The sequence below is a fragment of the Schistocerca americana genome, chromosome 5, assembly GCF_021461395.2.
Source record: "Schistocerca americana isolate TAMUIC-IGC-003095 chromosome 5, iqSchAmer2.1, whole genome shotgun sequence".
Taxonomy (NCBI): domain Eukaryota; kingdom Metazoa; phylum Arthropoda; class Insecta; order Orthoptera; family Acrididae; genus Schistocerca; species Schistocerca americana.
This window is the reverse complement of record NC_060123.1, coordinates 416253333-416278229: the sequence shown is the minus strand read 5'-3', so window position 1 is coordinate 416278229 and position 24897 is coordinate 416253333. Positions and strand designations below refer to the sequence as shown.

The 24897-nt window shown below is 37.9% G+C and overlaps 1 protein-coding gene across 1 annotated transcript in view; it reads right to left on the bottom strand.

The window, feature by feature from the left end:
- LOC124615771 (lysosomal acid glucosylceramidase-like) overlaps window positions 1-24897 on the bottom strand; it is a 240052-nt gene that overhangs the window by 55914 nt on the left and 159241 nt on the right. The window contains exon 8 of the mRNA XM_047143870.1: window positions 17345-17489. Within this exon, the coding sequence (XP_046999826.1) occupies window positions 17345-17489 (145 nt within the window). The remainder of the gene's footprint in view (window positions 1-17344; window positions 17490-24897) is intronic.

Genomic DNA, 24897 nt, shown 5'->3' with positions numbered 1-24897 from the left:
ATCTAAATGAGCAAAATATGGCACAAAAATACTTGCCTTTTTCAACACAAAGAATTTCTATATCTTCAACTTTGAAATATATGCTGGGAAGCAGCCAGAGGGACCATTTTCACATAGTAATAAAACATTTGATGTGCTGACAGAGCTGGTGCAACCAATTTTAAAAACAAGTCATAATGTGACTTTTGATAATTGGATTACAAGCGATGATCCAGTGTCACACCTGCTGAAAGAACACAAGCTAACTTCTGTGGCAACAGTGCATAAGAACAAGAGCAAATTCCTCCTGGATTTTGCAAAACTCGTGGCAGGATAATCTACTCATCTAAGTTTGGTTTCCAAAAGGATATTACACTTGTTTCTCATATACCAAAGAAAAACAAAGTTGTTTTGCTCACGTCCAGTCTTCACCATAATGCTGAAATTGATGAATCGACAGGAGATAAAAATAAACCAGAGATAAATATGTCTTATAATTCTATGGAAGGTGGAGTAGATGTCACAGATGTGCTGTCACCGACTTATGACATAAGCCGCAACTCAAAAAAATGGCCTCAGACTGTCTTCTATGCAATACTGGATATGGCCAGCTTAAATACTGCTATTGTTCAGTGATCAAACAACAATAAAAACCAAAAGAGTCATAATTTCATAAAAACACTAGGCCATAGGCTCGTCAGTGAACACTTGAGTGCCCGACAAGATATACCTCAACTCCAAGGCACTTTGCGTAAGAGAATCAGAGAATTTAGTGGAGAATCTTCACAAGAATTGACTGTCAGAGTCCAAGGTGAACGAAAAAGATGTCAAGAGTGTCCTTATTCCTTATGCTAGACATTGTAAGACACCTCATGTTTGTGAAGGTCGTCATAAGTACATTTGTCAAGAACACATTTTTCCATTCTGCCAAAATATGCTATAGCAAGAGATAATTAACAGCTTATGTCAAAAGTTTATCATTCATTTTGTGTTCAAAGAAGATTTATTTTGTAAATACTTAGCAAAAAATCTGAATTACTGATAAGAATGTATGGTTTTGTAGATTTTAAAAAATATGTAACATTAAGAGCTGTTAAAAAGATTATTTTGTAGACATCACATAAAAATTAAATAACAAAGCATTTGTATGCATAATGGTGTTTATCTCTATGAAAAACCCTTAATTAATAAATAACTCATAAATTTAATTTGCATCTTTTGTTAAAAAGTGCCAATATATACTTAAAAAATATAAATGAGAAATAGGGTCCATATGATCCTCCACATCCTTGGTGCACTCTTTTTGCACAACATCCTCACCGGGTTAAGGAAGTTATGCATCCATATCACTAGAATTGACCAAAACTTATCTTGTTAGAAGGCCATTGTCTATTAAACCATATTTGTGTAATGATAATGAAATTTGAGATTATTTAATTAAGCACTTTATCTGAGTATTTGGGCATCTCCTATGTGTAATTGTCTCCTGTTCTGTTATTCTGTACACTACATTGTGTATGTTGGAGTGGTGAATAGTGACTAAAAGTCAACTGTATGTATTTGCAGAAATTACTGAACACAGAAACTGTTTGCCTGGGAGCAACAGAGGAATATAAAGAGACTGAAACCAGGTGTTATGACAGATTGACTGGAATTTTCTCAGGCAATGAGATAAGCATGCAGCAGTGAACAAAGTAAAGTCTTAATAATATTGTGTAGGTGATGTTTTTTATTTATTTTTTAAACTATGCAAAAATGGACAAGGGTTAAATCTGAATCTTTTTGCTAATCATTGCTTTGAGTATGCATTTATAGTTATCGGATACCTGACATAGTACACTCACAGACACATTTTGTGTTAACTGAAGACAATCTCATGTTGTGCTGAATGATAATGTTTAAGGAATTTTATGCAATATTTTTGGCAATTGGTTGAAGTTCAATTTTTGACAAGTATCATACCTGCCTCTCATGTACGATACTTTGGGGGTGTGCGAGAATTGAAACATACCAATATATGATTGTTATAGTATGTATGGCATGAAGTGTTGACCTCAGGTATCAGGTTGCCACAGTTACAGGTTTATATAAATTTTGTAACAATCTTATTTAATTTATTTGATCATTTTAGAACCCAATTTATTATACTAATTCAAATTCTGTCATTAATCTCATTTTGGGCTTAGCAAGTGTATATACATCTCTGCCCTGGTTTGATTGTAACTAATTTATACTTGAACATAAAACATAAACAGTTCTGATTTTGCAAACATAAAACATAAACAATTCTGACTTTGCAAACATAAAACATAAATAATCTGATGCAATTCAAGTATATTTTCCAACTAATAATTTTCATGATATAAGCAACTTTATAAAAAGCATTGCTATCAGACATATTTGATAAATTTCAATATTGAAAGCTAAAAGCGGTGTAAAGCTTTATGTTTCATTTATGAGGAGTAAACTATTACATAATTCATGACCAAGTGTCAGACGAGGAACCTGTATTGGTTAGATGAACAACAATTGTAGTGCTTTGAGAATTTCTGCGTAAATTCTTGAACCACTCATCCTTCTATCATCTTGAACACATGATATTTTAAATATAAGTGGGAGAGTGGAAATGTATCTACAGTGCCACCTGTTTCTGTGTGCAAGTTGGAAGTTTGTTATGAGAAGACTGTAAGCATGGCAATCGAATGACGCCAACAAGTGTTTGCCGCTGGTGCCACAGAAGCTGTGATGAAAGAAAAAGGAGTAATTATGTATTATTCTTTGCTGTTTTAGTGACTGTGATTATTAGTAAAGAAAAATGAACAATTGAATATAGACTTTTAAGTACTCACGTATTGAACTCGCTAGAGGCAAGATGGGTTCATAAATTATGTGGTTGTTAAACCAATTTTATTGCAGATGTATTTTATCGAGTCTAACATTAGAATATTAATGTGATAAATGATGAATATGTTATTTGTGGAAGGTGAAATATACCAAGACTGAACTAAAAGTATTCTTCGAGTACTAAATTTTTTCAAAAGTAGAGAGAGGTTCTTATAAATTCCTGCAACCTGCATTATTCTTTGGAGAAGAAGGTTTTGGAGATCGACGGAGCTGGCAATCCAGAGAAGAAGATCGGCTGTGCAGATCAAGTAAACCAACTGATGTGAGAGAGGTGTGAATTTTAGAATCCAACTTCACATCACTTCAGGTCGTCTAAAGTGTTAGACAATGAATCCACTAAATAAGTGTAACACAATTAGTCTGTGTGTTAAAACAATGACAGTGTCTGCTCCATATGAGCCTTTCTATTCTTCAAGAACTGTGAATTTTGTGGTTAGGTTTTTACTGCTCGTAGATGCTCAATAGTAAACTATTGTAGCAGTATGTGGAGGTTTGCCTGCAAACTATTAATGAGGCATACGGAAAGTTACAACAATAGTGCACTGGCCATATATAACTATTTATTATTGGGAGATTGTGAACAGTGAAAGTAAACTACTGTGAAATGCAACTGTGCACCTGTTGGCTACATTATTTAAAGCAGTCAATGTTGTACTTCCAGACCCCATTTTTCAGCCAGCGTCACAATGCAGTGCGTCAACAATGAGGACACCAAACGAAGAAGTAAAGAAGGCAAACCATCACATATGGTGCCCCGGGTGAGGACTATTGTATGTGGGTACAATAAACTAGAACTCATGAACTCTGAACAGTGGACTCAAGTGGTTTATGATACAGTATTGACGAAGAAGGTGCAGCAGCCAATCAGTGCTTGGGTTTCATGGCCACAGTATAGCAGTAGCCAATCAGTGAGCGGGTTCTATGGAAGCAGCCATTGAGTATAGAAGCAGCCAATCAGGAAGCAGGTGGACACAGCTAGCCAGAATAAACAAGATGCCTTGCCGAGAGAATTACAACTTGCAACAGCAGTGCGGACAGACAAGTGATTAAAAATAAGGTAATTTCATAGCAAAATCTGTTTTATACTAAGTGATAAATAATGAGTACCTTTAATGAACAAGACAGTGTGATGGGAGACAAGACACAGCAGGGGCCTGGCTCAGTAGATGATGGTGATTATAAATCAAACATGAATGTAACTTTGAATGAGGGGGACGAAAGTCCTATTGCAGATGGGATGATAAAAAAGGGTCATCTACATTGTGTGGTGATGTGAGCAAAATGGACGAAAGCAGAACTGAAGTGAGTGAGATCATTAAGGTTAAGGAGGAGGAATCTGGTAGAGAAACTCAGCAAGAACAATATTTTATTGCAAATGGAAACTTGGAAGCAATGTTAAGGCAAATTATGAGTAGTTTGAGTAATAAGAGTATGAAAGAAGACATTAGTAGTATGAAAAAAGACATTAGCAGGGTGGAAAATACTATGAAAGAAGACATCTGTAGTATGAAAGCAGACATTAGTTGTACTAAAACTGACTGACTGCCCTAATAGATGAACTGAAGAAAGAAATTAAAAAGGAAATTAAGGTAGCTAGCTCTAGCCTTTCAGAATTAAATAAGAAGGTTGAGGCAGTAGAGAAAGATTGTGATGAAAAGATAAAGAAAGTAGAGCAGAATATTAATGAGAAATTAACATTAATAGTAGTAAATGTGTAGAAGAGAGAAAGAAGCTTTGTGATGACTATAGTAGGAAGGTGGAGGCTTCTGAAAAACTGTGTAAGGATGAAGTCAAAGCAGTAAGGAAACTTCGTGCTGAAAACAGTGCTAAGCTTGAGAAACAAATCGATCACATTAAAACTGATTTTGAAACAGAGATAGACACCAAGTGTGCAGTAGTGGTAGAGGAAAAACTGGTAAAAGTAAATAAAAATGTAGATTCCAAATTGGCTCAAAGGGAGAAAAAGATGGAAGAGGTACAAAACCTAAAGCATGGAGTGTGTAGTGTCCCAAACAGTCCTTCATTTGTTAGTTGTAAGAAATGTAATACTTTTGAACCATATGGGGAAGTGCATCCACTGGATATAATTAGGGAATTTAACGATTTGCCTGACACATGGAATGATAAAGAGAAAATATCTTTTGTGAGAGGTTTTTTGAAATGGGATGCTTATGGCTAGGCAGCTCAGGTAGTTGATAATTGTACTTCATGGCATAGCTTTGGAAAGCATTTTTAGATGAATATTGGTCCAAAGAGAAGCAGCAGAGAATTTTGAGTGAATTTTGGGGAGGAGAGAAATTTGACTCTAGGAAGGGTACTGTGAAAGGTTTCTGTCAGCTTTGGATAAACAAACTGAAATATCTGGACAAAGAGCTAGGTTGTGAATCAATAATTATGGGTTTAGAAACTAAGTTGCCTCAGAAAGTAAGAATTGCTTGAACCTGACCCTAGGGGTAATATTAGTCATTTCTTGAATTATGTTGATAAAGTGGAGAGGGTGAAGTCCTCAGTGGAAGATCGTAGGAGGAATTTTGATGACAATAATCAATCAGGGAGAGAATTTCAGATAAATAGGATGAACAGGGCCAATTACAATAGAAATTCAAGGAATGGTTGGGTGGAGGATAACCATAATGGGCACAGAAATGGTAGGAGGAATTCAAGTAAAAGAAAGGGAGGAGATGACTTTAATTCTGGATCAAACCATTTAAACTAGATAATGCTCCAGTTTTGGCTTGCACTAGAGCAGGTAGTAATGAAGAGCCATGTGTAAATAAATGTGCTGTGACAACAGGTAAGGTTCATGTAAACGATAGTAGTAAGACAAGTGTACATTCTAATTCTAGTGAGATGTTGGATGATGGTGCGTATAGCAGTCGTTATCCTGTAAAAAGAGACAAGGAAGTTACTATAATACACTACTGGCCGTTAAAATTGCTATACCAAGAAGATGATGTGCTTCAGATGCAAAATTTAACCGACAGAAAGAAGATGCTGTGATATGCAAATGATTAGCTTTTCAGAGCATTCACACAAGGTTGGCAGCTGTGGTGACACCTACAGTGTGCTGACATGAGGAAAGTTTCCAACCGATTACTCATACACAAACAACAGTTGACCGGCGTTGCCTGGTGAAACGTTGTTGTGATGCCTTGTGTAAGGAGGACAAATGCGTACCATCACCTTTCCGACTTTGTTAAAGGTCGGATTGTAACCTACTGCGATCGGATTGTACCCTATAGCGATTGCAGTTTATCGTATTGCGACATTGCTGCTCGCGTTGGTCGAGATCCAATGACTGCTAGCAAACTATGGAATCGGTGGGTTCATAAGCATAATACAGAATGCCGTGCTGGATCCCAACGGCCTTGTATCACTAGCAGTCAAGATGACAGGCATCTTATCTGCATGGCTGTAATGGATCGTGCAGCCATGTCTCGATCCCTGAGTCAACAGATGGGGACGTTTGCAAGACAACAACCATCTGCATGAAAAGATCGACAATGTTTGCAGCAGCATGGACTATCAGCTTGGAGACCATGGCTGTGGTTACCCTTGACACTGCATCACAGACAGGAGTGCCTGCGATGTTATACTTAACGACGAACCTGGGTGCACGAATGGCAAAACGTCATTTTTTTCGGATGAGTCCAAGTTATGTTTACAGCATCATGATGGTCGTATTCATGTTTCGTGACAACGTGGTGAATGCACATGGGAACCATGTATTAGTCATCGCAGTACTGGCGTGTCACCCGACATGATGGTATGGGGTGCCATTGGTTACACGTCTCGGTCACCTCTTGTTCGCACTGACAGCACTTTGAACAGTGGACGTTACATTTCAGATGTGTTACGACCCGTGGCTCTACCCTTCATTCGATCCATGCAAAACCCTACATTTCAGCAAGATAATGCACGACTGCATGTTTTCTGGATACAGAAAATGTTCGACTGCTGCCCTGGACAGCACATTCTCCAGATCTCTCACCAATTGAAAACGTCTGGTCAATGGTGGCTGAGCAACTGGCTCATCACGATACGCCAGTCACTACTCTTGATGAACTGTGGTATCATGTTGAGGCTGCATGGGCAGCTCCTGTACACGCCATCCAAACTCTGTTTGACTCAATGCCCAGGCATATCAAGGCCGTTATTACGGCCAGAGGTGGTTGTTCTGGGTACTGATTTCTCAGGATCTATGCACCCAAACTGCGTGAAAATGTAATCATATGTCAGTTCTAGTATAATATATTTGTCCAATGAATATCTGTTTATCATCTGCATTTCTTCTTGGTGAAGCAATTTTAAGGGCCAGTAGTGTATAATTAAGTGATGAAACAGATTCTGTTGCTGTTGCTGTTGCTCAGGACGTCCAAAGTGTCAAAATGGATGTAAAATTTCTACTTTCAGGTGACTTTGTACAGCAGCATACTTTAGTATAGAAATATGTTAGAACAAGTTTCTCCAGTGTTGTATATAAACACATCAAAAAAGTTTTGCATCACCCCAGTTCCCAAAACTCCTGACGATAGACGGTGATTGTGGACACAGACAGAGTCCCTTTGACTGTTCAAAGATGTCACTAAACTCGCCCAAAGATGTAAACAACCATGCATGAGCAGTGCCTATTAGACGGAGGGGGCCCGACAGCCGATCAGTTCCAGTCATTCACCAGGGAGGAGGTACACGGCTCAATACCACAGATCAATCATGTCCACATTGTTACTTTGTGCCAGGAAGGGCTCTCAACAAGGGAAGTGTCCAAGCATCTTGGAGTGAACCAAAATGAAATTTTTCCGACATAGAGGAGATACAGAGAGACAGGAACTGTCAATGACATGCCTCGCTCAGGCCACCCAAGGACTGCTACTGCAGTGGATGACCACTACCTATGGATTATGGACATGATGCGCAACTTCACTCCTAACTTCCATGGTGAGGTCCATCTTTGCAACCATGACACCATGCAGCATGATACAGATGGGCCCAACAACATGCCAAATGGACCACTCAGGATTGGCATCACGTTCTCTTCACCAATGAGTGTCACATATGAGTTCAACCAGACAATCGTTTGAAGGCAACTCAGTCAGGATGAAAGCCTTAGACATACTGTCCAGTGAGTGTAGCACAGTGGAGGTTACCTGCTGTTTTGGGATGGCATTATGTGGGGCTGATGTATGCCACCAGTGGTCTTGGTAGGTGCAGTAATGGCTGTACGATTAGTGAATGCCATCCTCAGACTGGTAGTGCAACCATATCAGCAGCATATTGGCAAGGCAATCATCTTCATGGATGACAATTCATGCCCCCATCATGCACATCTCATGAATGACTTCCTTCAGGATAACGACATGGCAAGGCAATCATCTTCATGGATGACAATTCATGCCCCCATCATGCACATCTCGTGAATGACTTCCTTCAGGATAACGACATCACTCGACTAGAGTGGCCAGCATGTTCTCCAGACCTGAAGCCTATCGCACATGCTTCAGAACCGAGATGATGCAAAACTTTTTTGGATGTGTTTATATATTACGTTGTGTTAGTTATTAGTAATAGAATCATAAGAGGATGGAAGAAAGTAAAGTGGTACCATGGTTAAAGAACTAATGTCAGATAAAGAGGTAAGGTAAACTGAAAATGAAAGGTGTCAGCATATGTGAAGGATAATTAACATCTGAAGTAATCAGCTCATGTGTGAAGTTGGTGTAATTTAGTACAGCAGGAGAGGCAAAATGCAGTATAAACCGTCTTGAATATGAGGTATTAATATTAATTGTGGTATAGTAGAAGTGTTTGTGTTCGGTGCAATTAGTATATGTCAGATATCTATCTACCTGTGTCACGTTACAGCCTTTTCTAACATTAAGGAATCCCATCTTTAAACATAGTTGCCTGGAGTAATACGTGTGGAAAGAGTAAGCAAGATTTGAGTGTATATTGCCCTTCAGGCTAGAATCTTAAACAATTTGATAGAATACAGTGAAATAACAGTTTTTCTAAGTGATAATTTTGTTTAATCGATAATGAAAGTTAAGTTTGCCTTAGCATAAGGATCTGTTACTGTGGAGTGTTTGTCAGTAGGGTCAATTTTGCATTAGATAAGCAGAGCAGGTGTTTATTTATTAGATAACAAAACAATTATAAAATAATGAAATAATGAATAATGTTAGGATCTTAATGGTTAGGGAGCCTGTCTGTGCAGTAGGGATATTTTTTGAGAATGCACTCTGCTGGTTAACTAAGAAGAAAGGTAAGTAAAATAATGAAGCTGACAGACACTTGAGTAATGAAAAAGATAACTGTATACAAACAAATGAGGTGTAATTGTATTGATGATATAATTGTGAACTAGGCACACATTTGGTACTGTGTATATTGTGCAGTTCATGACACTGCAGCTATGAATGAGAGCTTAACAGAAAGAGTAACATTTTAGTGAGGTACAAGTTATATAATGTTGCATCATTGGATCTATAGGATATCTGAAAACTGTTATTCATGTACTGAGGAATTATGAGCTTAAAGGTAATACTGGAACGAAGAACAAAAAGTTTTCTGATTAACTGGTAACTGTGATGCTAGACTGATGTGAATATTCTGACAGGTCAACTATTTGTAAACATTTTGTCACTTTGTGAGGATTTAATTTTCTGTTTGAATGAGAGTAGTGCACAGAGTGGAGTAGGGAAGTAGGGCAATGATTTGGTGTAACTTCCATCCCCTTAATTTTGATTTGAGTAGTAATTAAGTTATGCGATGGTGACTCTATTCTTTTTTCATAACCTAATGATCAGTAAATCTAAGCTACTGCACATCTTGAGCTTTTGCTATTTTGCAAATGGGAAAGAAAGAAAAAGTCTTTCAAGTTTAACCAGTTTCAGACATTTATGACTTAGAGTAATGTTTTGTAGTGTAGTGTGCACTTGATTTTAAAATTTTTTCTAGCCACCAACTTTCATACTATAGTCAATTTTAATGCTAATTATTGTGATGTCATGAGGACTACATAATGTATTTTGTATGATGTAATTACTGTCATTTGCCATTAGTGTTAAACTTTTTTTTCTTATACTTAAGTTAGAAGAAAAAGTAAGTGTACTAAAGAAGGATGTTTTGTATGATTTTTTCACCTACTGTGGCAGAGGAGAACCACTTCCAAGGGAACTGATAGCAATGCATTTCCTTACTAACTGCCACTTGGACCTATTGAAGACATTGATAATTTGGTGAGAAAATGTGTAAAAGCTCAGTGTGAAAGTGCTTGTGAAAAGTAATGAACAATGAGCAAGTGAAATTTTCTGTCTAAAAAAAGTGAAGTGCAATGCGCAGTGCAATTTAACTTTTTGCAACCCATGAGGATTTATTTTGTTTAGAAAGACAGGAGATGTACAAAGTGATATATCTCTTAAAATTTAATCTTTGTTTACCCAAAAAGGACATCATGTATGATGGAGAGGCCTAAATTTTATTAAAAGTATAACTTGTGCACATTTTGTGCAAACGTACAATATACTATACGTTAATATTTTGTATGGGGGTTTTCATATGGCCAGTTCATATAAGTATAAATTTGAAAAAAACATATATACTTTAGTTTTGATAAGATTCCGTGTTGTTGTGGTCTTCAGTCCTGAGACTGGTTTGATGCAGCTCTACACGCTATCTTATCCTGTGCAAGCTTCTTCATCTCCCAGTACTTACTGCAACCTACACCCTTCTAAATCTGCTTAGTGTATTCATTTCTTGGTCTCCCACTACGATTTTTACCCTCCACACTGCCCTCCAATGTTATATTTGTGATCCCTTGATGCCTCAGAACACGTCCTACCAACCGGTCCCTTCTTCTTGTCAACTTGTGCTATAAATTCCTCTTCTCTCCAATTCTATTCAATACCTCATCATTAATTATGTGATCTACCCACCTAATCTTCAGCATTCTTCTGTAGCACCACATTTCAAAAGCTTCTATTCTCTTCTTGTCCAAACTATTTATCATCCATGTTTCACTTCCATACATGGCTACACTCCATACAAATACTTTCAGAAATGACTTCCTGACACTTAAATCTATACTCGATGTTAACAAATTTCTCTTCTTCAGAAACGCTTCCCTTGCCATTGCCAGTCTACATTTTATATCTTCTCTACTTAAACGATGATCAGTTATTTTGCTCCCCAAATAGCAAAACTCCTTTACTACTTTAAGTGTCTCATTTCCCAATCTAATTCCCTCAGCATCTACATCTACATCTCCATCCATACTCCGCAAGCCACCTGACGGTGTGTGCCAGAGGGTACCCTGAGTACCACTATCGGTTCTCCCTTCTATTCCAGTCTTGTATTGTTCATGGAAAGAAGGATTGTCAGTATGCTTCTGTGTGGGCTCTAATCTCTCTGATTTTATCCTCATGGTCTCTTCATGAGATATACGTAGGAGGGAGCAATATACTGCTTGACTCCTTGCTGAAGGTATGTTCTCAAAACTTCAACAAAAGCCTGTACCGAGCTACTGAGCGTCTCTCCTGCAGAGTCTTCCACTGGAGTTTATCTATCATCTCCATAACACTTTCGCGATTACTAAATGATCCTGTAACAAAGCGTGCTGCTCTCCGTTGGACCTTCTCTAGCTCTTCTATCAACCCTATCTGGTACGGATCCCACACTGCTGAGCAGTATTCAACCAGTGGGCGAACAAGCGTACTGTAACCTACTTCCTTTGTTTTCGGATTGCATTTCCTTAGGATTCTTCCAATGAATCTCAGTCTGGCATCTGCTTTACCGTCGATCACCTTTATATGGTCATTCCATTTTAAATCACTCCTAATGCGTACTCCCAGATAATTTATAGAATTAACTGCTTCCAGTTGCTGACCTGCTATCTCGTAGCTAAATGATAAGGGATCTATCTTTCTATGTATTCGCAGCACATTACACTTGTCTACATTGAGATTCAATTGCCATTCCCTGCACCATGCGTCAATTTGCTGCAGATTCTCCTGCATTTCAGTACAATTTTCCATTGTTACAACCTCTCAATACACCACAGCATCATCTGCAAAAAGCCTCAGTGAACTTCCGATGTCATCCACAGGGTCATTTATGTATATTGTGAATAGCAACGGTCCTATGACACTCCCCTGTGGCACACCTGAAATCACTCTTACTTCGGAAGACTTCTCTCCATTGAGAATGACATGCTGCGTTCTGTTACCTAGGAACTCTTCAATACAATCACACAATTGGTGTGATAGTCCATATGCTCTTACTTTGTTCATTTAACGACTGTGGGGAACTGTATCGAATGCCTTGCGGAAGTCAAGAAACACGGCATCTACCTGTGAACCCGTGTCTATGGCCCTCTGAGTCTCATGGACGAATAGCATGAGCTGGGTTTTACACAACCGTCTTTTTCGAAACCCATGCTGTTTCCTACAGAGTAGATTTCTAGTCTCCAGAAAAGTCATTATACTCAAACATAATACGTGTTCCAAAATTCTACAACTGCTCAACATTAGAGATATAGGTCTATAGTTCTGCACATCTTTTCGACGTCCCTTCTTGAAAACGGGGATGACCTGTGCCCTTTTCCAATCCTTTGGAACACTACACTCTTCTAGAGACCTACGGTACACCACTGCAAGAAGGGGGGCAAGTTCCTTCGCGTACTCTGTGTAAAATCGAACTGGTATCCCATCAGGTCCAGCGGCCTTTCCTCTTTTGAGTGATTTTAATTGTTTCTCTATCCCTCTGCATCACCCGACTTACTTCGACTACATTCCATTATCCTCATTTTGCTTTTGTTGATGTTAATCTTATATCATCCTTTCAGCAATTTCTGTAAGTTGATGAGTCAACTATTATTTTGCAGACACTTCCAGTAATGAACTGCGGAGATGAGTTTTGAAAATGCATCCAGTGTTTTGACAGTGGAAGCTAGAAGTAGTAGTTTTGTCTATCGGTATTTCATGTTAGCATACTAACTAAAATTTTACACTGACTGAGAATGTGTGAGAGCATGTTTTACATGTTTATCATGAACTAAATTATCACATCTTTTATGTTTTTTAAATACAGTTATAATACGTTTATGAAATAAACCACTTTCAGCTGTACGTGAACTTTTACATGTCTGTGATCAGTTTCATGATTTCAAATCACGTCATCAGGTGTGCATGATTTCTTCCAGTTCAGTAGATGAAAGTATGTGTTGTTAGCCTTGCGAGGTAGCCTGTTACAGTTAGTTTTCTGTTGAGACCAACCACAGCTAAAGTAATCTATGTTTCTCAAATAAACCACTTTCAGCTGTATATGAAGTTTTACAGGAACACAACCAGTTTTGTAATTTCAAATCATATCTATTCTGACAGACTGCCTCACATGGCTAAAAGGGTGTATTTTCATCTACTGAACTGGAAGAAATCATGTATACCTGATGATACGATTTGAAATCACGAAACTGATCATGTTCCTGTAAAACCTCATATACAGCTGAAAGCATTTATTTCAGAAACATGGATTACTTCCGCTGCAGTTACACTCAACAGAAATATATTTGTAAGTTGTTACACAACTTCTTGCTGTAGTTTTTTTACAGCACACAGTTATTACATGTGTGAGCAATTTTAATTTCACCATTTAATTGTGACTAAAATAAGAATATTAAGAAGAAAACATTTTGTGGAGCAAACAGTGCAAAGAAACAAGCTTATGTAAGCAGCAGAACTCATATCTCAATTTCACAGAGGGTCACAGTTTGGATGTGTTCAGGCAATTTTGAAAATGTGTTTTTCATGGGTGTCTTCATGTGACACCTACATCCTACAGTGTGACAACTATATCCCCATATTATTTTTGTTCAGCATGAAATTTGCTTTCACTGTACATTCTCTAGGTTCACATTTCTGCACCCCTTCCACTATTCCTTTCTGTGGTGGCAACTTACCAGTGCTCTCAGTTTTAACTTGCCAGAAACAGTACTTTTACAGTAACTACTATAGTAACAATGAAACATATAAACTGTTGTAATTTAGTAATATAAGACTTCACAGAACAAATTGAAGTACCTTCTTATAACAGTGTGAATCTTATAATAACTGCACAAAAATCAATCTCAGTGCCCAGATGGGTATGTGCAGAGTGTCCATAACTAAAGTTGCAGTTTCAAAATGCTGTATAAAGAGAACCACTGCCCAGAACAATGTCAAATTTGAACAGTATATTATTGGTTTAAGAGGAAATATGGAACAAAATGAAAAATCCATGATAATTTTACCAATAGATTCTGTTCTAAGTGTCTTAATGAAAATGAGGTCAGGTAAAAGTGGCAGATGAACAACAAAATGACAGCTATGGCTTCAGTTGCACATTATAACATCCATACTGTTCAATGTACAGGACTGCACAAGACTGGCAGTCAACAGTTGTGGCACTATTAGTTAAGTAATCCCATCAACCATAGTGAGGTCATACCACATTGGATAGGAAAAATTGGTTTTTAATTCCAGAAGTTTCATGGTTTTTAATTGTCCTGAGCCCAAAAACCACATAATAAGTAAAATGCCATCAGGTTTTAACTGTGCTTGGGCCAAAAACTGCATAAAAAGCAAATGTCATGAGACTGGCACAAGAGATGTTCAATATCTAATGCACCATGTTCTGCCACAAGTTGAAATCAAGAAACCGCATGTTCCACAACAGATCAGAGTGCCTTGGGGGATCACATTCTGAATGTGTTGCACCGTATATGCCTTCAGTTCAACTATGTTCATAATTGGAGCACTGAACACAACTTCTTTCAGATAATTCCACAGCCATTAGTCACAGAGATTAAGATCAGGTGACCTGGGAAGCCAGGCTATAGGGAAATGACAGCTGATAATTCCAGCATTTCCAAAATATCTTTGCAGCAGCTGCTTCAGGGGCTGTGCAATGTGTGGAGGAGCACAGTCTTGCATAAAAATGATCCTACCCACATGTCCATGCTGTTGAACATCTGGAATGACATTGGTGTGCACAAGGCTCTCATAACATTTATTGATGACAATATGGACTTACACAGTCCACTTCCACATGAGCAAGAAATTCCAAAGTGAACATCACTCTTGCTGTCAGTCCAGCAGGAAGTAACTCTTGAACATCGCTGATTTTGTATGGATAGCAATGCAGGATGTTTCATAAGATTCTATGCAATATGCTCACAGGCAAGTCTATGGGCTGGGCAATTTCCCGTGCACCACATTTTTGCACACAACCACTGCAGTGCTGTGGTCACGTCTTCAACAGATGCTGGACAAAATGCTATCCTCCTTCTGCCACATTACACTTTAAAAGAACCTGCCTTTCCAAATTTTTTAATTATTTTCTCCAGACCCTTAGCAGACATTGGACCAATGTCTTTTTTCATACCCTTGAGTGTCCTGAACTTCTGCAGGGCTACTGACACACAGTCACTGTTCCTATAAAAGAGTTTGGAGAAAGTTATGTTGGGCTTCTCGGACACAAACTGAGGAACAGTTGTGTGCCACGCATCTGTTGGTGTTCATATACTGATGCTTACAGTGCCATCTATTGGTCAAATTTTTGTTAAAACTTTTGTTTATTCCATGATGTTTCCCCTGTGTCAATAATATGCCGTTCAAATTTGACATTATTCTGAGCAGTGGTTCTCTTTCAACAGCATTTTGAAACTGAAACTTCGATAATGGGCAGCCCGTAATAAGGCAAGAACAAAGATTTGTCTTTTCCATGGATGCTCTAAGCCAAGTTTCAAAATGCTGAAGGGTTCATAAAGTGTGTTCTGCAGCTGATACAGTAATTGGCAGTATTGATAAAATTTTAGAACAATATTAATAAAAGGATAAAATTCATTATCAAAGATCTCAAATAGAAATTCAGAAATTGTAAGACCTGCCTTGACATGGTGCTTTTACCTATCCACCTACAGTTTGAATTCCTGCACTATGAAGGAGAGTGTAACATCCAGAAGCTGCATGTACAAATTTATTATAAATGACTGAATAGTTTCGTAAAGTCACTGTAGCTACATTACCTGGCATATTGTCACAAAACTCAACACTCATACAAACAAATGAAAAAGTTTTGTATTGTTGTAGCTACACTTCAGATTTCTGCCCTGAGAATTCAGCAGTGAGCAGTAAGGCAAAATGGCAACAGCCACCAAGAAAGCATAGTTGTGCTTAAATGCATTTACAAGTGTCTGCCATAATAGTGCAATGACACTTCAGAATGAAGTTCAACAAATGTCCACCAATTGCCAACTCCTTTCACCAATTGTATGCTCGGTTTAGTTTTGGGATGCCTTGGAAAGGGCATCAACAGGCTGGCCTGCAGAGAATGAAGGAACAGTTCACTGAGTGTGGGCAAGTTTGGTACATTTCCCACAAAAATTGATGAACAGAGGAAGCTGAGAGCTCAACATACGATAATCAACCATTTGATTTTAAGGACATGACTGAAGCTGAAGCCTTACCACTTTCAATTGTTAGACAAATGACAGACAAATGACAAAGTAAGACACTATAAATTCTCAGCACAGTTACAACAGCTTATGGAAGAGTATGGGTTTTGTAAGAAACTCATCTTCAGTCATGTAGGAATGGTTCTCTCTCTCTCTCTCTCTCTCTCTCTCTCTCTCCCTCTCTCTCTCTCTCTCTCTCTCTCTCTTTTTTTAAATGGCTCAGTGAAAGGGCTCAAGGAACAATATGATCTTGGGGACAGAAAATCCTCACACTGTCGTGAAGCACATTCAAGACTCACCAAAAGTTAATGTGTTCTGTGCAGTCTCTCGGTTAAAATTATAAAGTCCCCTTTTCTTCTGTGAAAATACTATTACAGGACATTTGTTACTGGACCTGTTGGAAAATTGCCTCATCTCACAACTGGAAACTGACAGTGTGGACTTCACCAATGACATGGTGCTCTACCCCACATCCAACAAGATGTCTGTGAATTCTTAAAACGGGAAATCGAGAAACTGGTGGATCATTTGTGGTGTGGTTGATCATCAGCAGTTCTTGTCATGGTCTCCATGCTCTCATTTAGGAATGTTTTAAATGAAAGAACAATGGCACAATCTACTTTATGTATAAATATCAAAGAATCAGATATACTTGAAACATCACACATGAATCATTTCTCTCTTAAAAAAGAAATGGAAAGAGAAATGATAACAGAAGAATATTTCTCTAAAACAGTTTTTCTGGTCATTTTCAATATGTGTAGTTATGTAAATGTACTAATACTGAAGAAATCCTTGCAGATGTTTGTAGACATCTTTGTTTCATGAGAACAAATGAATTGCTAGTGTATTAACATCAAAATATATAGGTATTTCCTGCATTAGGTACCAAGACAGTTCTTTCTATACATGGAAAAATGTAATTCATTAGCAACTATTGGTGTTTAAGTAAGGCACTTATCCATGACTCACCAATGCTAGCCTCTGTTGATATAATGAATTTGGTGGGGTATTTCTTTTGTGTTTCAGTTAATATCTGAGCTGGAGATGTTTTATCATAGTACCAATGGACAGCAATACCATCAACATATTTCTGCATCCTTTTATCATCCATAATCTGCAATTTTTAAAAAATCCAATTAGAATTAAATAATATTAAATAATAATGCCAACTTGGAATGAAATGATTGATATGAGCTCGATAACCACAATAAAAATTGGGATATATTACAAAAATATCACAGTGGCAATATTGTTCAGGATAATACTAGTCTGATTTTACAGTTCAAAACATGTGTTATCACTGCAAATTTAAAAACTTTCATTACCTGTTTTGAGTCATTAAATGTTCTCACTAATCTAGTGTACTGATAAATTCCTTCTCATTCATAATGATGATTTCCACATCCTAATTTTTAACTTCCAGTATTTAACTTTTTCTTTCCATTACAATGGAAGCCTTATTAAAACTTCAGTAATTTATTGCTGCCTGTGAATATTGTCTTCATTCACAACCGATGTGGCATACTCATTTAGTTACAAAGTGTGAAAGTAATTACAGTAAAATAGGAAATTAATTGTTGATCTAGGCAATTACAAATAATAATTTCTTTCTTCAGGCAACAAAGACAGCAAAAAGTATTCAGATAGTGGCAGATAAACTGAATTTGTCATGAACCGGAACGCTGATTTGAACATCACAGTGCTTTTGCAGGTTTTATCCTATAGGAAGTTGAATGCTTGTTTCCTCTGTCCTGAAAATAGTCCAACCTTTTGAGTTATATGCAAACGTGTAATTTGACATTGGGTCTAGATCATTACATTTCTTGTTTTTTTCATACATGTAATTAATGATGGTCATATTAACTGCTGGAAAAATCAGACCAAACACTGAATTAAAATAATATAAACATTTTTCTAAGTTGTTTTCATAGACACCACTTCACAGAATGTTTTCCACAGTGGAAAACAGGCAACCTGAATGAACACTATAAAAAAATGTATGTTTAAACAGCCTTCTGATGATGAACTTGTTGGCTTCAAAGTGATAATAGCACTATTTGTTCTCAATAAATAAAATTTTTAATAATGACTATTTGCTGTTTTTACTTTATTGTATGCATTACTTGACATGTTTCACATTCCTGCATGTGTTCATTCATAAGGAGTTTCACAGACAATGCTGAATGATTGAACGAGTCACTATGTAATAAAGGAGACATAGCTGAGTGAAATAATAAGTAATACAGAAATAAAGAAAGGAATTAGGAATCTGAAAAGAAAGAAACCATGATAGGAGTTGATCAATAGAAATAAATGATGCAAATTGCCACTGCTGTCAGCCATCATTCCCCAACTTTCCCTCTTGTTCCCCAACTTTTTTTTCTCCTCACCCAATCCACCTGCCACCCAACACAACCATTCACCCCACCTGACCTGCAGTGCCGACACATGGTAGTCACCTGGGCCAAGGTAGCTGTACAACATTTGTGTGTGTGTGTGTGTGTGTGGACAGTCAGTCATGTGCAGAAAATTATTGGAATATGTATGTCATCTGCCGAATGCTGACATACTGTGTAGACTTAACAGGGTAATTAAGGAGACAATGCTCACTGACCTTACTACTAGATTATGTGATGAATTAGGTGAATGAGAGTGTTAAGTATGTATGGAATGGTTTAATTACTCAGATCAGTTGTCAGAATGTTTAAGTTTTCCTATAAGTGAGTTGGTGCAGTGAGCTACCCAGATTAGCCCTCGAGTTGGGGCACCAGTTTTTATAACAAGATTGAGCATGAGGCTTACTCTGTACTCATGCAAAGAATAGCTTCTTTATGTTACTAAGGTAAACCAGTATGAGCAAAATCAGTTTACGCTTAGTTTAATAAAATGAGAATAAAATATACTTACATTATATGGGCTGATTCATTGTTTAAATAAACACTAATAAAATAAACTTTCATTATATCACTCTGTTGCTGCATAGAAGAGTTACCCCACAGTAATGACCCACTTGGAGTAAAAACAGCATAGTTGAATCAGATTCCAGCCAACCAATTACCCAATTGCTAAATAACCAGTAGACAACTGCCTCATTGTGGGACTGCGTTGCTAGCTCAGAATCTATGTTACTTTCTTGCACAGACTGTAAATTTTTTCTCACTCAACTGCCTATTTTACATTGCTCCTGCTCACTTGGACATACAGCAGTAGAACTTATTACCGTGTTATTAGAAGCAGTAGTAAAGAAATAGGTATGGACTCAACAATTGTAAAACAGCAATGGAATGGAACAAGGTAAGGTTACTTGTGGTTGGTGCACTTTATACAAAGGCATGTCTACTCAAGGGTTAAGGGTTTACATGGTTTCTCCTAAACTGGTTATGATGAATGCCAGAATGGTGTCTGCGAAGGGGAATGGCTTGTTTCCTTCCTCATCCTCCTGAATCCAAGCTCGTTCTTTGTTGTTGATTTTGTTGTCAACAGGAGGTTACACTGTAATCTTTCTCCTTCCCTTTTTAAGCATTTTTATGTCACAGACAACTAAAATGGTTAAGCAGAAGTGATGCAAACAGTAACTTCTTTAAAATAAGATAGCTGCAGGATGAGGGACACCATCAATTGGGTAAAAGTGTCAGAAAGTAAATGGGTTACATTTTATAGAATCACATTGAGGCATTACAGCTGCTGCTGCCCTACCCAAGAAATATTATCCAGGTCTCTAACATATTACTGTTTGGCCTGGTGATCTAGCAGGAAATGCATACCTGGAAACCTAGACATCATAGGATCAAATACCAGCCAGACCTCAGATTTTTTTTTCTTTTCTTTTCTTGCAGGAAGCTCTCAGTTGTATCTGTTTACAATGACCCTGTGTTAATTGGTTTTGTCATGGACTGTGATTTGGACTTTGTTGTTACACCTACTACTGTTCAGCTAGCACACTGACTTGCCTGTCTGCCAAATGCAGAACTGTCTTTACTCAGTGTTCTACCAGTTGTGTTTTCAGTGGACAAACTAACAGCACATTGGTGTAGCAAGATTATGCTTCATACTCAAGTCTTTCCCAGCTGAGCCAACAAACAGTATTCCCCAGCACTGTCATGTAAGTTATTTAACAAACTTTCAGAGTATGTAATGATCATGAGATATCCACCTCTAGTAGTCTTTTGTCTTAGTATTTCCAGAAGTGTCATGGTCTGTCACTTTCTGAGACTTAATTGTCGATAAGTTGTGTGTGAAGAAGCAAACAGCAGTGGTGGCAATAATTTTTTGGAACTGCAACACACCCCGTACCAGAATAGAACATGTCAGCTTGTTTCGGAGAGTGTTTCAACCATGATGAAACAGAAATTTTTCAAGCTCTGGAAAAAATAGCATGAACTGCAACACAATCTCATGCAGAAGCTGAAGGATACTGATCCCACATGTCTACAGTTGCTTCCAGCAATTCCATCTCTTCATTGAAGCTTAAGTGGACTGGAAAGTGTACCAAAAGCATTTAGCATAATAAATATTAATCAAACATTTCTCTTATACAAAAATCTAGAGCTCTATTATCTTGTGAAAAAATTGGTCCCTTTATCCAACACATCAGTCCTGCTCCTCGCCATCATTCACTTGCTTTTAAGTGAACATTTTTCTACAAAAATGCTCATTTGGAGTTCCCTCAACATTGGAAGGCACTATCACACAGTTATCAGTCACGAATCATGGATCTGCAGCTACTGAGAGGAAAATGCCAGTTTACATGTTCTGGTGGAAAATCTTAAGCATAATCATTAATATGTGATGTGGTAATTAGATTATCACCAGACAGTGAAGTGTGTTCTCAGGCATTATGGCAGTCCATTCTTTCTTTAGCTGAAGCTTTGGATATAGTTATGGCTTCCAAGATTTCTCAAGAAGCTCAGGCATCCACATTGATGGTTGTGAGATATCCGAATTGTCATCTCAACTGGGAACTGTGGTGGGACCTAGTTTGTTTGATGGTGACATTTCACAAATGTCATGTAATGCAAGTGACTCCCACTTGAGTGAACAGTACTCAAATCCAGTGCCATAATCGTTTTTCCACTCAGCTTTTGCAAACAGTTTGCAGACTGCCCAGCTGAATTGCTTTTCTTTTCATGCTAGATGAAGCTGCCAACATTATTATGATGCCAGTGTCATATAACAGTTGTTTGGCAGAGCTGGCCATAGTATGAGCAGTCAAGTGCACTGATGCAAAGAAACGACATCATAGAATTGAGAGCATCACCACGTCATCTCACACTGTCAGCAATGGTGTTTGGTTTTCCCATTCTATTCCTCCTCATTACTGGGCCTTTGGTCTCAATTATTAATCAGCCTACATATCTTCAGTTGGGGTCTCCACCTTTAAAATCAGTGTCAACTAAGGTATAGGCTTACACTCATCATGAAATTCAATGATAGACCAGATAGTTCTGGAACTGACATATAAGCTAGTGATCAGAACCATTCCTTTCTTTGTAATAGCAAAAAACTTAGGTGAAAATATTTTTTCCATTGGTGTGCATGCAGCCTTTGGATTTTCTATCCAGTATTCAGTCCAAACAATACAGAATACTGCTCCATGCACAGAAGTGGATTATTTGTGTCTCTAATGTGTTCTCTTGTTTTCTCCAAGCCTGGCAATGGCTTACAATCTTTCTGCTCACATTACACTAAAAGAGTTGGTAGATCCAAAATTTTTTAAGCTCGCCTAATAACAAAAGCCTTCTGGGATTATGTGAAGGTAGTAGAACTGTATCATTTAAGAGAGGAGTTAAAAGTGTTGTCACAATTCCTTACAGCTGCAGGATGACACATTCAGTTACTGTTCACAAATCTAATGTGTGTCATGCCTTTGTGGGGCCTGGTAGTATGTTATGCCTTTATGGGAACTTCAAAAATACAGTATACAGTCAGATGATTGCAGTTTCATGCCCTCTTCCACATTCTATTGAGCCATTTTCCAAATTGGCAGGGTTCAGCAGTTCTCTCAGGTCACTACTTCAAAAGCTTATTGTAAACTTCCTTTGCATGAGCCTTCCCTAGCAATTCTTGTATTAAATACTCCAGGTGCTCTCTGAAAATAACAGATTGCCTTTTGGTGCAGCTAGCACGTCAATAATTTTCCAGAAATTTTTAGAACAAACTATTGCCAGTATTCCTCAATGAATCACCTATCTGGATGATATAGTGGTCAAAGGATGGACTTAGCAGGGGAACATGTAAAATCTGTGGAGAGTATTTTTTAGTCCTTCTGTAAGACTGTTTAAACTGTAACTCATTAAAATGCTCCTCCTTACAGCCTTCTGTTAATATATACGATATATCCTTAGCCATGGTGGCTTTAAATTGACATCAGAGAATGTGGCAGCCATTTTCCACGTTGCTATACCAAAGAATGTGCCTGTTTTATGCCTCAAATTTCAATGATAGCTAAACCATTGAATTTATTGCATAGAAGACAGGCCCTTTTCAAGCAGTCAATGGTTAATCACCAAGCATTTCGTATATTGAAGAAATTTTCCAAAATGGTCCTTGTCTGACCCTGTATCAGCTTCATTTAGGTCCAGTGTGGGGCACAGACATGTTACTCTATGGTGTCATGACCATTCTATCACATAAGCACCCAGATGGTTCAAAATGGCTTAACAAATTTGCCTCTAAGACGCTCATCAAGATCCAAGAAAATTATTCCCAAATAGAGAAGGAGGCATCTTTGGTATCCAGAAGTTCCACACTTTGCTATGTAGCAATGAATTTCATATGGTCACAGATCCACACTTTGCATATAGCAATGAATTTCATATGGTCACAGATCATAAGCTATTTGTTGTCCATACTTGGTCCTATGTCAAGGTTGCCTGAACAGATACCTCAGAGGTTACAATACCAGGCTGTTTTCTTGTCAGATTACTGTATCAGTATTCCATTCATTATCTCAAATGAGCACAGTACACAAATGCAGATGCACTTTTCCAGTTCCATACAGGTCGCCATGAGGTATTTGATAAACAGTGACTGTTTTCTTCCACACTGATTCACATCTGGGACAGCTGGCGGAAGAGATTTCCATCAATTCCAGATATGTTGCAGTGACCACATATAAGGATAGACTTTTAAAACAGATTTTCCAGTTCAGCCAGCTGGCCACAGGCTCTGCATTTTGCAGCCAACCCAGAATTTCATTGTTTCTTTTCACAATGCTATGTCCTTCATCTTTTCAAATGTGTGTTGTTTTTGAATAAAGATGACTACTAACGTTGAGCAGTGATTCTGGAGGTTCTGTACTCCCATGTATTGTGACTCCTGCATCAGTTCCACTGTGGCATTTGCAGAATAAAGAACCTGGTCCAGTGACAAGTTTGCTGGTCACAGGCTGATGAAGATATAGCCAATATTATCATATGCAGCAACCTGCACTGTCTCTAGCCCACCAGCCATGCCCATGCTTATCCAGCTGTGGCATACAGTATGTGCACACTTTTTGGATTTGTTCAATGGGGCTATTTGGTTGATTTTAATAGGCACACATTCATTTCTCAGATGTCATCAAAATACAACAGTTCATGATGGAGAATATGACTAACGCTCTGGCCTGTGTTTCTTTCTGTTGAAAGAACCCCATGAACTGTAGTCACTGATATTGGTGTGCAGTCTGGTTCTGTTGGCTTTCAACAGTTTGGATCTGGCATGGAATCAAGCATATTACTGCATCTCCATTTTGTGCTGTAGCTAATGGCATGGCTGAACATTTACTGGGAATGTTTAAAAAAAATAAAAGATGGAAAAACTATAAAGATCCAAGCCTATCAATTCTGCACAGGTTTCCTTCTTATGCTATTAATGGGCAACACTGATCCCAGCATAACTCTTGCATGGACAGATGTTCTTTTCTGTGTACACACATATTGACATATGTCTGGATGGATACGCTGTTCCGCCACTGCCCGGTAAGGCTACCAGCTACTGCTGGTGGCCACACATCAAGGAATCTTTCACCAGTGCTGGAGACACCTCTATTTGCACCATCCAGGATAAGCTCAGCCACCAGATCAGCCACACTGCTGGGGCAGCCCAGCTCATGCACCCCACAACAAACAACAACAAAAGTGGGTCCAGTTATAACAATACAGACTTCCCCAAAGTTCATATGAAATGTCTGATTCCACCTTTTGTTTTTGTTTTTTTTTTAATTTTTTTTCTCTTTTTTTTATGCATCCGGATAGTTATCAGACAATTCAGTGTTTAGTAAGGCCTTGTATGTGTGTATTTATACATATCATTCTCTCCAATTTGCTAAAAAACTTGATATTTATTGCGAAGGCATATGGAATGTTCTAGAGCAACATATATTGTCATCATTATCAAGAGATTATTGTCATTAACAAAATTATGTACAAATGCTCGATTCAATGTGTAATAAAGAAATTGAAGGGATAAACATTTGGCAGAAAATATTAAAATGCTGTGGAAGTGTTGGCAAAGGTGACCGGCACCTCTAATTACCATAA